Source organism: Gastrolobium bilobum, unplaced genomic scaffold (genome assembly GCF_033153095.1).
Source record: "Gastrolobium bilobum isolate Gb01-03AN ecotype WA unplaced genomic scaffold, APGP_CSIRO_Gbil_v1 utg913, whole genome shotgun sequence".
NCBI lineage: Eukaryota > Viridiplantae > Streptophyta > Magnoliopsida > Fabales > Fabaceae > Gastrolobium > Gastrolobium bilobum.
In genome coordinates, this window is record NW_026900059.1 from 958,012 (window position 1) to 972,500 (window position 14,489).

Here is a 14,489-nt window from a genome sequence, read left to right on the forward strand (position 1 = left end):
AAAATATGAAAATTAAACAGCACCCATTATTTACATTCACGTCATGTATTTGCTTATTTTAATTTTCTGCATTATTTATTTAGTTTTATTATAATTACTTGTCTTTTTAATTTTATGATATTTTACCATAACAAATAATTATTTAAAAGAAACTAAAAGTCCAAGATGAAACAAACTACATGGACAAAACTTGCTTGGGCTCTTTGTTTTAAGATAAATATCCACATCACTAAACCTAACCTAACTTTACTTTCTTGAAAACCTTCAAGCATCTCAGGCGGCGGCTAGTTTTGGGAAAGATAAAAAAAAAACACAGCGGTGATGAGTTGCAGCAGGAAGATGAAGAAGACAGGCGGACTAGCAAGATGGCGCGCGCGGAGCTCTGGTTTGCGAACGACACGGAGGAGCTCGAGGTGGGTTTGACACGACAGTTGGCTACTGGTGCGCGATGGAAACAAGAGATTTGACCGTGTCGAAATTTTGTTGACCGATCGATACGGCAAAATGGGTATCGGAAGCGTATTCGTCTGGGACGCGTGTCCGATACGCGTATCAATCTAGGTATATCATAATATCATAATATTAATTTCTAAAAAGATGGTAGTTCTGGAGCTTTAAAAGCAATGTATAATATCAATAGTATGAAAAAGAAAGGAATAGAATACACACACTGGAATTTCTTGTGCTCCATTTAGTGAAAACATCAGTTATCCTTGATCCTTTCCTGGTGATCCAGCTTGCGAGCCTTATACCAAAACATGTTAATATCTCTGAGTTTTCTTTATCCATTTGATAAAATTTTTATTAGGTTGCTTCGCATTCCTTAAAGAGCTATACTCATTTATTTATTTCTTTTTCTTTTTCCGCCACTAGAATAAGGAATGGATAATTTAATGGTTCTCTCTTGCTATCTTTATGCAGGATTGGCTAGTGCCTTCGGTGGTAAAGACATTCTTACTGGTGTGTTCAGTGGTTTCTCTACGCAGTTTTCAAAGCCTTTTTCAATTGGAGATACAATAAAGGTATGCTGATTTAGTAGGTGCAAATTAATGATTGGTCCTGTTTTACTTTTTATGGGAAAATTTATTTTCTGAACAATGGTCCTGCTATCTGTTTTGCACTTGAATGCCCTATTTGCAGTTATGTTTTTTAAGGTGAGGAATGGCAATTATTCTTTTATACTTGCAAATTAGGTAATAATAATATTATAGTCATTGCTGGTGCTTTGTTCCAATTGTCCAATATGTAGTGTGTATTATGCAGTGTCTATTATAGATGTTGAATGTACATCCAGGGGAAGAATTAGAGTAAAGATTGGAAGGGCCAAAGTAAAACAAAATTAGGTGATGTTTTTACAAAAAATTAAATAAACATTGGAGGGCCCTAACATGTATACTATGAAATTATTAGTGAAATGCAAGGAGCATGTTACGGAATTTGGAAATTATGGAGGGTTCCATGCTTTAATGTAGGTCTACCCTTGTTTACACTTTACATTCTGTATTTCTTAAATGTGTCTGAGAAATTGTACAAATTACAGGCTGACTCGATAGACGATAGAAGGGGAGGTTGTATAGATGGGTCTTATTACCACATCATTGCTGAATTCAAAGAATCTCCCAGTCATTGTGCCAAACTCATTTTTTTCTGGCAAGGTGGGCATTCCTTTCCCCCACTCTTTTTGGTGTTTCTGAACAGGCTCAATTCCCCTGCAATCATGTCAGCTTCAGTTATCGTAGTTACAACCCTCTTTCCCATTTGCAGGTTATAGTGAACGAGTCCCGTGCCAAATATAGAGGCAGTATTACCAAAATTCCTCTAAAAATAGTGGATTTAAGTATGATTCCCCGAATATCTGATGATGTAATTAGCAAGCTGAGATCCAATGCAGAAGTTTTCTTAGAAAAAGACATTCCCCTCTGTTCCTTGTCGTGCAAAGGAAGTTCGTATGCTGAATTGACCATTAGATATAACCTCAAACGCATGGTATGTCACTCATCTGAATCTCTGAATTTATCCTATTATGCTTTTTACATGCACAGTGAATCCTTTTTGTTTGTGAAATCTGTTTGGTTAGCATTTAAAATTCCTGGATTTCTTTTTTGGAATTCCTGGGAACAACATAAAAAAAGTTTGTTTATTTTACATTGCATAGTCCTAGGAATATATGTGATAATTCTCAAAATGCCCTTAATATACGAAGGGATAGGTTATACCTACCACCTTTTTTTCTTGTTACCTCTTACAACTAATTTTGTTATCATTGGATCAAAATTAAATGAAAGGCTCTTACTTGATGTTGTTTTGTAACCGTTGATTTAATTATGTTATTGATACAAAGCATTACAATAACCTTCCTGCCTTCAATTCATGATCTGGGGAGAGAGGCTTTGTGGCCTTCTTTGAAACACGAATACCATGAGCAGGAATATTTGTCAAGATGTCCTTTACGTGGATTGGGGAGCTAAACTCTAATATCTTACCCTCAGGTTTGGCTACCCCATGCGCCTGAACTTTGCTTACAAAGTGCAAGACAATTGTCCATTTTACTCTAAAGGAATGATGAAGGAGATGGTGTAAGCCAAGTTGTTAGATTGCAAAAAAGATATCTGCATGGAGTAAAATGGACAGACTTAACAAAATGCTAGTATGGGAGAGAGAGAGAGAGTGCAGGGGGAAGGAAGAGGGAGTGGCAAGTGGAACGTGGGAGTTAGAGATTCATGGGTGGATATTTTTGTATTTCTGCACAATAGGATTGATGCTTCCTTCATGGGAATAGCAGCTACACAACCCCTCATGGGAATGAAAATGGACCAGAACGTGGTGATATCATTTTCCTGGGAATTTTTTTGAAAGATTGAACCAAATGTCCAATAATTCATTCCCTCCTTTGGATTCCTTTGAATAACTTAACAAAACGTCTAACAATTGCCCCGAAGTTGATAGCAAGTGAGCCAGTTATATACTTCAAGCTATATAACAACACTTGTGTGCACATGTGGACCAGAAAACTGAGTGCAGCTCAATTAAGGATATAAAGATTAAGAAATGGAAAAGATTATTTGTCTCCAATCGTAATATGTCAGTAACTTTTTGTGTAAGGTTGCCATGTTAACTTGATAAGGTCTTTTGGTAAAAATGTCCTAGCTTAGCTGCCCACTTCAAGAAATGTAGTAATTATATTGGACTTCAACGTACTGTGGTTGAGGGCTTGAGGCTGTTGAAATATATCCTTATCTTTTAGTTCTTGTTTATAATAAGAAAGTTTTGATGTTTTTCAAATAGTGGTTCAGTGTCCTGCTTTCTATCTTTTTTTGATATCTAGTGCTGTTTTAGGTAATATTTTGTTACTGTGATGCATCTTCGTGCTTAAATTCCCCCATACTTGTCTGGACATCTTTTTATCCTTCGTGTTTATCTGATATTTCTCTTTCTTACAGAGCAAATATGAGTTATACGCTACAAAACATAAAATTTTCCTGCAGGAAGCTCGGATAGTTAAGAATCATGGGGGTACGCTGCGCTGGCAGCAAGACACCTCTACTAAGTGACAGACTGCACGTGATGACAAAATTGGAAGACTTGATTTCTACACATGTAACCTTTACAAACAAAAAAGATTCACTGTGCATGTAACAAGCATAATAGGATAAATTCAGAGATTCAGAAGAGTGACATACCATGCGTTTGAGGTTATATCTAATGGTCAATTCAGCATACAAACTTCCTTTGCACGACAAGCAACAAAGGGGAATGTCTTTTTCTAAGAAAACTTCTGCATTGGATCTTAGCTTGCTAATTACATCATCAGATATTCGGGGAATCATACTTAAATCCACTATTTTCAGAGGAATTTTGGTAACACTGCCTCTATATTTGGCACGGGACTCGTTCACTATAACCTGCAAATGGGAAAGAGGGTTGTAACTATGATAACTGAAGCTGACATGATTGCAGGGGAATTGATCCTGTTCAGAAACACCAGAAAAAGTGGGGGAAAGGAATTCCCACCTTGCCAGAAAAAAATGAGTTTGGCACAACGACTGGGAGATTCTTTGAATTCAGCAATGATGTGGTAATAAGACCCATCTCTACAACCTCCCCCTCTATAGTCTATCGAGTCAGCCTGTAATTTGTACAATTTTAAGAAATACAGAATGTAAAGTGTAAACAAGGGTAGACCTACATAAAAGCATGGAACGCTCCATAATTTCCAAATTCTGTAACATGCTCCTTGCATTTCACTAATAATTTCATAGTATACATGTTAGGACCCTCCAATGTTTATTTAATTTTTTTGTAAAAACATCACCTAATTTTGTTTTACTTTGGCCCTTCCAATCTTTTAACTCTAATTCTTCCCCTGGATGTACATTCAACATCTATAATAGACAATAGCGGGACCATTGTTCAGAAAATAACTTTTCCCATAAAAAGTAAAACAGGACCAATCATTAATTTGCACCTACTAAATCAGCATACTTTTATTGTATCTCCAATTGAAAAGAGCTTTGAAATCTGCATAGATAAACCTCTGAACACACCGGTAAGAATGTCTTTCCCGAAGGCAGTAGCCAATCCTGCATAAAGATAGCAAGAAAGAACCATTAAATTATCCATTCCTTATTCTAATGGGGGAAAAAGAAATAAATAAATGAGTATAACTCTTTAAGGAATGCGAAGCAACCTAATAAATTTTTTATCAAATGGATAAAGAAAACTCAGAGATATTAACATGTTTTGGTATAAGGCTCGCAAGCTGGATCAACAGGAAAGGATCAAGGATAACTGGTGTTTTCACTAAATGGAGCACGAGAAATTATTACAATGTGTGTATTCTATTCATTTCTTTTTTATACTATTGATATTATACATTGCTTTTACAGCTCCAGAACTACCCATCTTTCTAGAGATTAAGGCTTTTGCACTTCCAAGTCATGCAATATTTCCTCTCACTTCAAGTTATACAATATTTCCTCTTTAACATAAGCAATGTGGAGCTTCCCGTACTAGTTATCAATTTCTACCGTGCTGAAGGCATCAACTTTCATCCAGATTGATATTATGATATACCTAGATAGAACTTTTCTTTCCAAACACCTCCAATTATCAATAAGAGTTTTCCAGTCTCCATCAACATTATAGAAAACCAAAGATGTAGGAAAAGGAGAGATACTAAAAAATTTTAGAATGTAAAATTAAACTGACCAGATTCAATTAAATTTAACAATTACCTCTTATACCACCAAAAGTTACAATAGATTGCACAGCCAGACCACAGTTCTCAGCCAAAGCCAATATACCAATCACAAATAAGCCAATAGCACCAAAAGTTACGATAGATTACACACTCAGACCACAATTCTCAGCCAAAGCCAATATACCAATCACAAATAGGCCAATAGATGAGATTTTGTCTAGAAATAGCAATTTCTCCGTACCAAGCCAAGGTAAACTTTGACTGGACAGTGTCCATGCAAAAACATTTGTTTTCCATCTATACAAAAACCATATAACTGAAATTATCACTGTAGCCCTCCAAGCTAGTGTAAAACACAGTGCAGCTTTTGTTGGAGCTACCACTACACAACTAGAAATCAAAGTGAACTGTCATCCAATCTAACATATAATACGAAAGAGACGCAATTAAAAAAAAAACTAAGAATATCCCTAAATTTGAAAATAATCCACTAACATTTGCAAGAATGCCACGAAGGTAACTGAATATTGCACTGGGTTTTCCATAGCACCGCAAAAGCTTTTCTCATAAGGAAAAGTGTCCCCAGACATGCCTCCTTGTATTTCATGTTTTCGAAATTTACTCAAAACCCAAGACATCAAGAATAGCAATTAGAGTGCCATGAAAAGGAATAACCACTTTGTTAAGATATGAACGTGAGGCAACAGCTGAGCAGTTTTGTAACTAATACTAGTTTGTTGGGTCGTTTGGCTTATTTTAATTTGGCATTACCGACAGTATAAATAGTTTTACATTGAGTGAATATGGCATCATCCATTTAAGAAGTTCCTATTTTATAAATTTTTTTCTGAATTAAAAAAACTTGGTTAACCTGAGAATGTATGTATTGTAAGTAGATCTTAGTCTTAGTTAACCTGAGAAATTTGATTGGTAACTGCCCAATAGATGATGTTACCAAGGCCATGAAAAGTGTAGTGTCATGACTATGTTTCCAAGCCAAACATGGTACTTCATGCAACTCTATGAGGTAAGGCCAAGCAGTGGCAGCAGTGATGAGCCACGAGCTACAGGGAAAAAAAGGAATGCCAAGCATACGTTCCCCATCACACCCAACCCTAGTGCTGCAGCTTCTAATTTCATTTGCCATCTGCCATAAACCATCACACCCAACCCAACCCTAAACCACCACCACCAATAGTTTAAATTTGTAACAATAATTTCACATTTTTACAAATTCGAACTATGTTTCTGAGAGATAAAATATGCCAAATGAGGTGTCATTGCCTAGATATCGAAAAATTATGTGAAATAAAAAAAAATCATCTGATTTGGATACCCGAATCAAAAGTTATGGCCTTCCAAAGTTTTACGGTAATGAGACTAACGAGATTGTGCCACTTGGCACAATCCTATGAGTGCCTCAGGGGAGAGGGCGTCACTAAAAAGGCCGACCCAGTTCAAGACCCACTCCGTGAGTGTCTGGGGAAGGGAAATTTGAGGGGCCGAGTCGAACCCCTGACCTGGAACACCACGGTTAGCAAGCTTACCTCTGAGGGCGTCACTCAATTGAAAAAAAAGAAGAATGTGTGAGTGACGCGGGGGGAGGGTCGCGGCACTCAGTGCCGCTGGGTCCCTCTCGTGTCACTCAATGACCCCCATTGGTAAATATGTGAATCAAATATTAGATTGAAAAAAAAAAAACACTCCCAGTTAAACCCGACTAGCGAGTGTGGGGTGGAGGAAATCCTTGTACACAGCCTTACCCTTGCATAATTGCAAAGAGGCTGTTTACTGGATTCGAACCCATGAAGAGGTAAAAATCCCAAATCGATCAAAGAGCCAACGAAATGGATCCTCTTTATGTTCCCTATGATCATGTGATTGAGGATGGTGGCACAAAGGGTTTTTGAATATCTAAACATTTGTATGGGTTAGAGATAGTGAAGAAAGGGTTTACGACAAGTATACTGTTTCAAGTAATAAAGTAGTGAGAAAGAGTATCGTTCCACGAGGATTAAAGCACCAAGTACTATTATAACTTTTCCCTTTAATTTGGACAATCCAATTTGGTTTAGAGAATAAATTTTGAATAATAAAAAAAAAGAACAAAACTTAATTGCAATATAACTCAAGAACATACAAGAACGATTAAGGAATTATAATAAAAAACTGTAGCCAGGGTACACTTCACATTTGATCCCCCTTATTAATCTAAATTAATTCTTATAATCAATTATTTCAATTGTTTAGACAATTCATCTTCTTTAAATTAATTGGTTAAACCATAATGTCTTAGTGTATTTAACCCAATTAGAATTTCAATATCTTAGTAATCCCTCTTGAATTAAGCATTAAGTTCAATGAATTAAGAAGTCTATAATTCGTACAAGCCTATGTCTAGATCATGCACAAATTATTATTTTATCCCAGTCTGAATTAAAATCACAATATGTATATTGTGAGTTCTAACCCTTAAAGCCCTATAAGAGTGATCAATTCTAATAAGGATATATAAATTTCATTCAAGGTAAAATAAAATTAATTGATTTACAAAAAAAAAAAAAAAATTAATTGAAATAAAAGAATTATAAAAATAATTCAAATATCAAAAGGGTTCAGGCATAGCTGGCTTAAATAAAACAAAGAAACAAAAAGAAGAAGAAGAAGTCACGAAGAAGAAGAAGAGGAAGAATCAATATTTTTCAATCTCCTTCAAGCTCCTTTATCTCTGAAATCTCAACTCTGATATCCGGTATTCTCTTCCTTCCTCTGATGTGCTTTTCTATTTCCAAGAGTTACCTTTTTATAGTTATGAAATCATATTTTTTAATTTTTCATAATATCTTCAATGGAATCTTCACTAGAATCTCTTATCAGATCTTTGATCCAATCCTTCAAATCTTCCTTTTTATTTAATGAAAAACTTTTCTTAAAAAATAGTCAAAGGAAGATTTAATAAGATCTTCAATGATTTAGAAATCCAAAGCAACTCTATTTGATCTCTTCAATTTATTTTTTTATTGAGCTGAAATTTACTGCAAAATATAAGAATTTTTATGAGAATATTATTGAGAATAAAATAATAATTTAATTATAATTCTCATAATTTTTAATTATTTTTATTTTAATTTCATGCTTATATTAACTTTTAATATATAATAAATTGGAGACTCGTCAGTTTGGCACAAGAACAAGTATCTGACACATACCTATACGATATGGTATCATAAGAAGAGCTACACTTCATGGAATTGATAACCCAGAGATCACAATAAATCCATTTGGGAGGGTTTGGCAAAGTTATGAACTTGCATGAAAGATGCCTCCACTCCACAATCAGTCAATCATAGTAGATAAGCAATCTAGGTACCCAAGCTCCAATCAATTTTCTTTATGTGAGAGAGAGAGAACTTTATAGTGGAAGGTGCCACCCTAGAAGATTAGGAGGCATTCCGCCACATGTGAGAGCAATTCAATTCTATGTGGCTCAATTGATTACATTATGTTTTTCTTCCCTTGCATTTGTGTAATCATTGGACTAAAATAGAGCAAACCTGGATTTGAACTCTGAACCTCTATATGTGCTATCCTTCATCATTAACTATTATCATTACTTGTTAGTGCAATCATAAAAATTCAACAAATGTTTATACAAAAAAAGCAATGCTGATGCAAGAGGTAAATTACATGGTATTTCAAGCAATCATTCGGTCTCATAAAACAAAAATAAAAATAAAAATGATGATTTTCTCGTTCTTTTTTCTCAAATTCTCAAAACCCATTTTTTTGAATTATTTTTTATATTTTTGAACCCTGGACTTGGAGCAAAATTCACATTTCACCGTCACGTGACACTCACGCAGTCTTCCCCTCATTTCTCATGTTTCTCTTTCCCGCCCTAAGAAAAATTAATTTTGCGCCAGGTTTAAAATTTCCCTCAGAGAACGAAAAAAATAAAATAGAAAATTTTCCCTTCATTTCCCCACTATTTTTCTCGGGGAAAGTGTGGTCAGAAAATCACAGAAGCGAACACACACACACGGAGAGAGAGAGAGAGAGAGAGAAAGAGTCGTTCATTCAACAACACCCCGCAAGAGATGGTCGACGGCGGCGAGTTCGCCGGCACCATTTGCTCGATCTGTTACGAAGTTCTCAAGCCCGTTACGGAAGATCTTCAATCAATCTCTATCTGCGGCCATGTCTTCCACGAGCTCTGGTAAATTCCCACCACCCTCTTGCGTTGATCGAAGAAAACGCCGTTAAAGTTTCGCTCTTTTGCATTGTTTCATTTTGGGTCTGATTGGTTTATTGTGTGAAGTCTGCAGCAATGGTTTGAGTACTGTTCAAGAGCGAAGAAGCACACTTGCCCCGTTTGCAAGCAGAGTTGCAGGGCCAGCGATGCGTGCAGGCTTTATTTTCAATCGGTTGGAGAAGTGAACGATGCTGTTCTTCCTCGGAATCCCGTTGATTTTGAGGAAGATGCTGGGGTTCTGCGCAGGGAAGTCAAAAGATTGGAGATGCAAGTTTCAATGCTTAGTTCGGAATCGAAACAGAAAGCAAAGGACTTGGAAGAACTTACCGAGGAGGTAATTTTGATTTGTTTTGGTTGCGTTTAGCTTAACTTTTTTGGGTAAATGAGGTGCTTCAGGTTGAGGTGTGAGAATTGCTGTTCAGAATTGTAACTGGAATGTTGAACTGGTGATTGATTTGTCAATTTAATTTATGGGTTAGAAGTAAGGCATAAGAAGATTGAGGTTTTGTTTGAAAGGGAATTGTTCTTTCTAATGTGTAGTGCACAAATGATTTTTAGCTTCTTCTTTTTTTACTAAAGCTGAACTGATAGCTACACAAATGGTTAAACTACTCTGATGATTATAGATGCAGAAAGAAACTCAACATTCATGCTTTTTCTGTGACTTGTTATACTGACCTGTAATTGGACAAATTAAAGAAACCTCAATATGTTGATGCTTGGGCATTTCGATTGAACGGAGGAAACAGTAAGTAAAGTGAAGGAATTCAAACCTTGTTCCATGTAATTCTTTTATACAATATACTTCTTTTCAATCAGATTAATTAATAGTTGAGTTGAATCAAATTGCAAAATCCTAGCAAGGCAATTACTTTCACTTGGTGTCATATATATCTCCACAAAACTTCTTACACTTCTTTTGTATTTACTAATAATTTTTTTTTTTTTTTTGGGTTGATGCTATTGATTCCTTGTGGCTCTTAAACGAATATGCCTTCAGCTCTGTGCTTGCAAGGAGCAGGCAAAGATAGAAATAGCATTGAAAAACGAGGCCTTAAATCAAAAAGCATCCATACAATTCCAGCTTCATATGAAATCAGAGGTGAATTACTTAGTAGGCTTCTGTGTTATTTGTGATATATTAACAATTTACAGCCCGAATTAACTTGTAATGATTTCGTGTTGACTTAGGAGCTTGAGAAGTCAAGTTTGGAGCGTTTTAGATTACAAGATAGAAATATGGCTTTGGCTAAAGAACTTGCAGCATTAAAATTGTGAGTGAATCTCCATTTTGATTGAATAGGGAATACCCATTTTTGTTTATGATATAATATTTATTTATTTTTTACATCTTGCTAAGTTGGTTTTCGACCTGCACCGTAGAGTGTCTGATCTGGACCTTGATGAAGAGGAGGTTTTGAAGCTTGCCACTTTGGGTAACGGTGCCAACAGCAAAGACACGATAGACACATTAAAAAGATCTCTGGTCTTGCGGAACAGGTTTATCCACCAAATCTTGATTTGTTGACAAAAAGCTAGGTTCAAAAAGTTGTTTGGTATTGGACTTTCTAAAATTTCTGTATGTATTGGAAATCAATAAATGTTTTATTTGTGGGCTTTTGCTTGTGGTACTATTCTGTATATTGTAGGCATAAAATTCAAGTTTTGCCCTTAAAAGTTGTTCCCGATTGACTAAAACATTTATGCCTTGCCCTGTAATGTAAGTTGTACTTGCTCCTATTTTGGTAGGAGTTACAAAGAATTAATGGCCAAGTGCAATCTTCTGGGAAGAGGCGAGGCTCGTTATAGTAAAAAGCTTGAGAAGGCTAAAGAGAAAATCATTAAACTGAAGGTAAGCACATGATTTGCTTGCTATTTATAATCTCATTATAGCATTTTTTTATGGATCATTAACTGTTAAGAGTTTTGTGGGCAATGTTAGGCTAGGATACAAGAACTGGAGACAACAGCAGAAGTAAAAGAAAACGAATATCTGATGTCTCTGAAAGTTTCAAAGAAAACAAAGTGTTCAAAGAATCTTGAAAATAGTATCAATTGTAATTTTGATGTGACTGCAAATGACGACAGTAAATCTTCACAATCTTTGAAGATAGAGAACTGCAATGCTACTAAGAATAACGCTGTGGATATTAGAAATGGTAGTAAAACTATCTTGTCTCCTGATAAAGAGATAGATTTTATCTCAATTGATGAAGATAATTCAGAATTTACAAAAGCTTTGCCTGGACGTCCAAAACACAACTACAAAGATCAAGACAGGGTTGATGATGCTTTTAGCAAGCCTTCTCTGGCTTCTGGCATAAAGACTGAAACATTGTTGCAAGGAAAATGTAATTTGCTTGAGTCTTCAAGAGTTGATATTGACATTGAAATGGCTAATATTTCTGCTGGCACTATGGATGAAGATGTGATGGTACAAGCCAACGTTCAACAAGTTCAACCCATGGTTAACATTAGAAAGGAGTCTCCATTAACACTTTCAAATTCAGGTATGCTGCTAGTTGAGTTTTGAAATGGGCTTTTTTTTTTTTCTTTGTATTACTTCTTTATTCTCTTTTTTAATACAAGATACTGTAGATTTTGTGAAATTCTGAAGAGAACTTAAATCTGGAATTTCTTTCATTCTCCTTCGTAACCTCCAGCAAATACCTGTTTTTCTGGTGGATTGCTTGGACCTGATGGAACTCATCGATACTTGGGTAAATGGTGCAAGCGTGGACAAAACAGTGAATCAACATCTGCAAAAGGTTCAAGTAATGGGGATTTGATAGCTGTCGGGGCTGATGGTAGAGGTGGCAAAATAAAAGTTCTAAGGACTCCAAACCAAATATTTTCGGTGAGTTTTGTACTTTTGTTAAAGAGTTTAATTTTGACGCAAACTATGTGTAAACCTTTTTTGGCCAACAAATGTTTCCAATCATATCCACACTTCCTTGATTCATTTGAAAGATGCAACTATGTGTAAATCTTTTTTGGCCTACAAATGTTTTCTATGATACCCAAGCTTCCTTGATTTGGTTTGAAAGTAGTAGTACTATCTTCCAGTGAATATGCTTGTTATCTTTTCAGTTTTAATAACCAATATATAATTTGATGTTACTGACTTACTGTAGAGGTTGAAGATTTACATTCCACGCAGTTATTTTCCTTTCTCTTCTATTTGTCTTTCTACCTTTGAGAGCATCATTTTTCTTATAAGCCGGACTCAAAAAGTTTGATAAATAGTTGTTAACCCAATACTTTTCGTAATCCTTGTATAATAAAGGCATGATAGTTACTTTGTAACCATATTTCTTATCTAAGTATTAGTATTTTGGTGAGTTGTTAAACACTTAATGGCTGTTGAATATATATGGTGTTTTCAAATATTTGTTAATAAATATTTGACATCTTATTAAGGGTATTATAGCATCTCTTTAAGACTGTCTGGATTAATGGAAAGGGATTCAATGAAGTGGAATGAAATGGAATGACATTAGTTATTATTGTTTGGATTGTTTAAAATAGGATGTAATAAAATCAACGGTTATAATCATTTTAGCCTTATTATTTTTACTTTTGTCGTTGAATCAATTTAAAATTAACGATTAAAAAATAGAAAAAATTAACGGGTAGAAAAAAATTAACTACCGTTGATTTTAAATTAATCCAATGGTAACCAATCTTATTAATAAGAATAATAAAGTTAAAATGATAATAAGTATAATCATCCTCTAATAATAATAATAAAACAAAGGAAAAATGTTTCTGCTGCATATAAGTTATCTGCATTTATTCTCAAAACGACATCGTTTGGGTATTGAAATCTTAAAAAATTATAAATACAAAACTATTATAACCCTGAAATAAATTAAAATTACAAAAATACCATGATTTTCGTCCAAAACAACATCGTATTGAAGTTACTGCAGATAACTCATTTGCAGTTGTAGAAAAAACAAACTCATAAAACTATGACTTTTATTATTATGTTCAGTTCCTTAAAAATGAAACGGAAACTTCATTCATTTCATTATTCCATTTCTTTCTTAGTCTACTTATCATTAAATATTCTAACATAGTAGTTTAAGGGCATATTTGTGCATTTTTGCTGAGGTTGCTTAAAGCTGTATACTGACTTCAGAAATTGTTTTTCTGTCTTGCAGGATGGAAAGGAAAATTCAGTAAGTTCAAAAAGGTTAAAATTTGGACAAAAACCAAGTAGTTTGCAATCCAAGGGGTACCTGCAGATAGAACACTTCTTTGCGAGGACCAATCAGTAATTTATTGGTGTCTTGCATTGGTTGTGTGGAATGCATCCTTTGTCACAAAAGGGAGACGATTGAAGAAGGGCAAATCTGGAACAAAGGCTCCCTGAACTTGTGAAGGTCAATTATATGCAATTTTTCAAAGAGACCATTTTTCAGACTCAAATTCGCAACCTTTTGATCGCGGAAGAGTAATCTAGAGCAACCTTATTGCTCTTGGAAACGATGGAATATTTAAAAAAAATCATATTTTGGAAAGCTTTGGTCACTTTGAATACTAACCTTTGGGGATTTTGGCTAAACATGTACCAAAATATAGTAATTGATTCCTAGGCTTCAGGATCTAATCAAATAGCAAGGTGGTCGTTTGCTTTCAGTATGCCTCTGTTCTGTTCTATCTTCAACAAAATTTTGCCGGTGTGAAACATTGTAATTTAAATGAAACTAGACCTAGTTAGAGAAACATAAGACAATGGAACTTTGCTTTTTGAATTCATTTTTCAAAATATCTTATAACTGTTGAGTATGACTATATTTAGTTGATGACTCATGTCCCATTGAACAGGGTAAATTATGTCTCCTGTTTTTTCTTTCCTTTTTTTATGTTTTGTTGTGTGATTTTTCTTGAGCTTACAATATCAATAGGTCAACCAACCAAATAACAATAATTACATTTGCAGATTTTGTCCTCACTAATTCCTAAAAAACCTCTTAAGGAAGATTTATATGGATCATTTTAAAAAGTTAATAGTGACAGAGTTTGTTACAT

At 34.8% G+C, this 14,489-nt stretch overlaps 1 protein-coding gene and 1 pseudogene across 1 annotated transcript; both read left to right on the top strand.

Moving 5' to 3' along the window:
• The first annotated feature begins 365 nt into the window (after positions 1 to 365).
• On the top strand, positions 366 to 3,579 carry LOC133295104 (mechanosensitive ion channel protein 1, mitochondrial-like; annotated as a pseudogene).
• Positions 3,580 to 9,297: 5,718 nt separating this feature from the next.
• On the top strand, positions 9,298 to 13,735 carry LOC133295040 (uncharacterized). The gene is made up of 9 exons (XM_061493818.1): positions 9,298 to 9,416; positions 9,519 to 9,786; positions 10,453 to 10,554; positions 10,644 to 10,726; positions 10,836 to 10,952; positions 11,202 to 11,304; positions 11,395 to 11,962; positions 12,116 to 12,309; positions 13,619 to 13,735. The coding sequence occupies exons 1-9, from the start codon at positions 9,298 to 9,300 to the stop codon at positions 13,733 to 13,735; spliced, it is 1,671 nt and encodes a 556-aa protein (XP_061349802.1).
• Positions 13,736 to 14,489: the final 754 nt, after the last annotated feature.

Bases quoted from the DNA above. Each gene is read 5' to 3' on its own strand.
- LOC133295040 (XM_061493818.1), top strand. From the start codon at position 9,298: ATGGTCGACGGCGGCGAGTTCGCCGGCACCATTTGCTCGATCTGTTAC. The intron at 11,963-12,115 runs GTATGCTGCTAG...CGTAACCTCCAG, and splicing joins ATTAACACTTTCAAATTCAG to CAAATACCTGTTTTTCTGGT. The intron at 12,310-13,618 runs GTGAGTTTTGTA...TCTGTCTTGCAG, and splicing joins CTCCAAACCAAATATTTTCG to GATGGAAAGGAAAATTCAGT.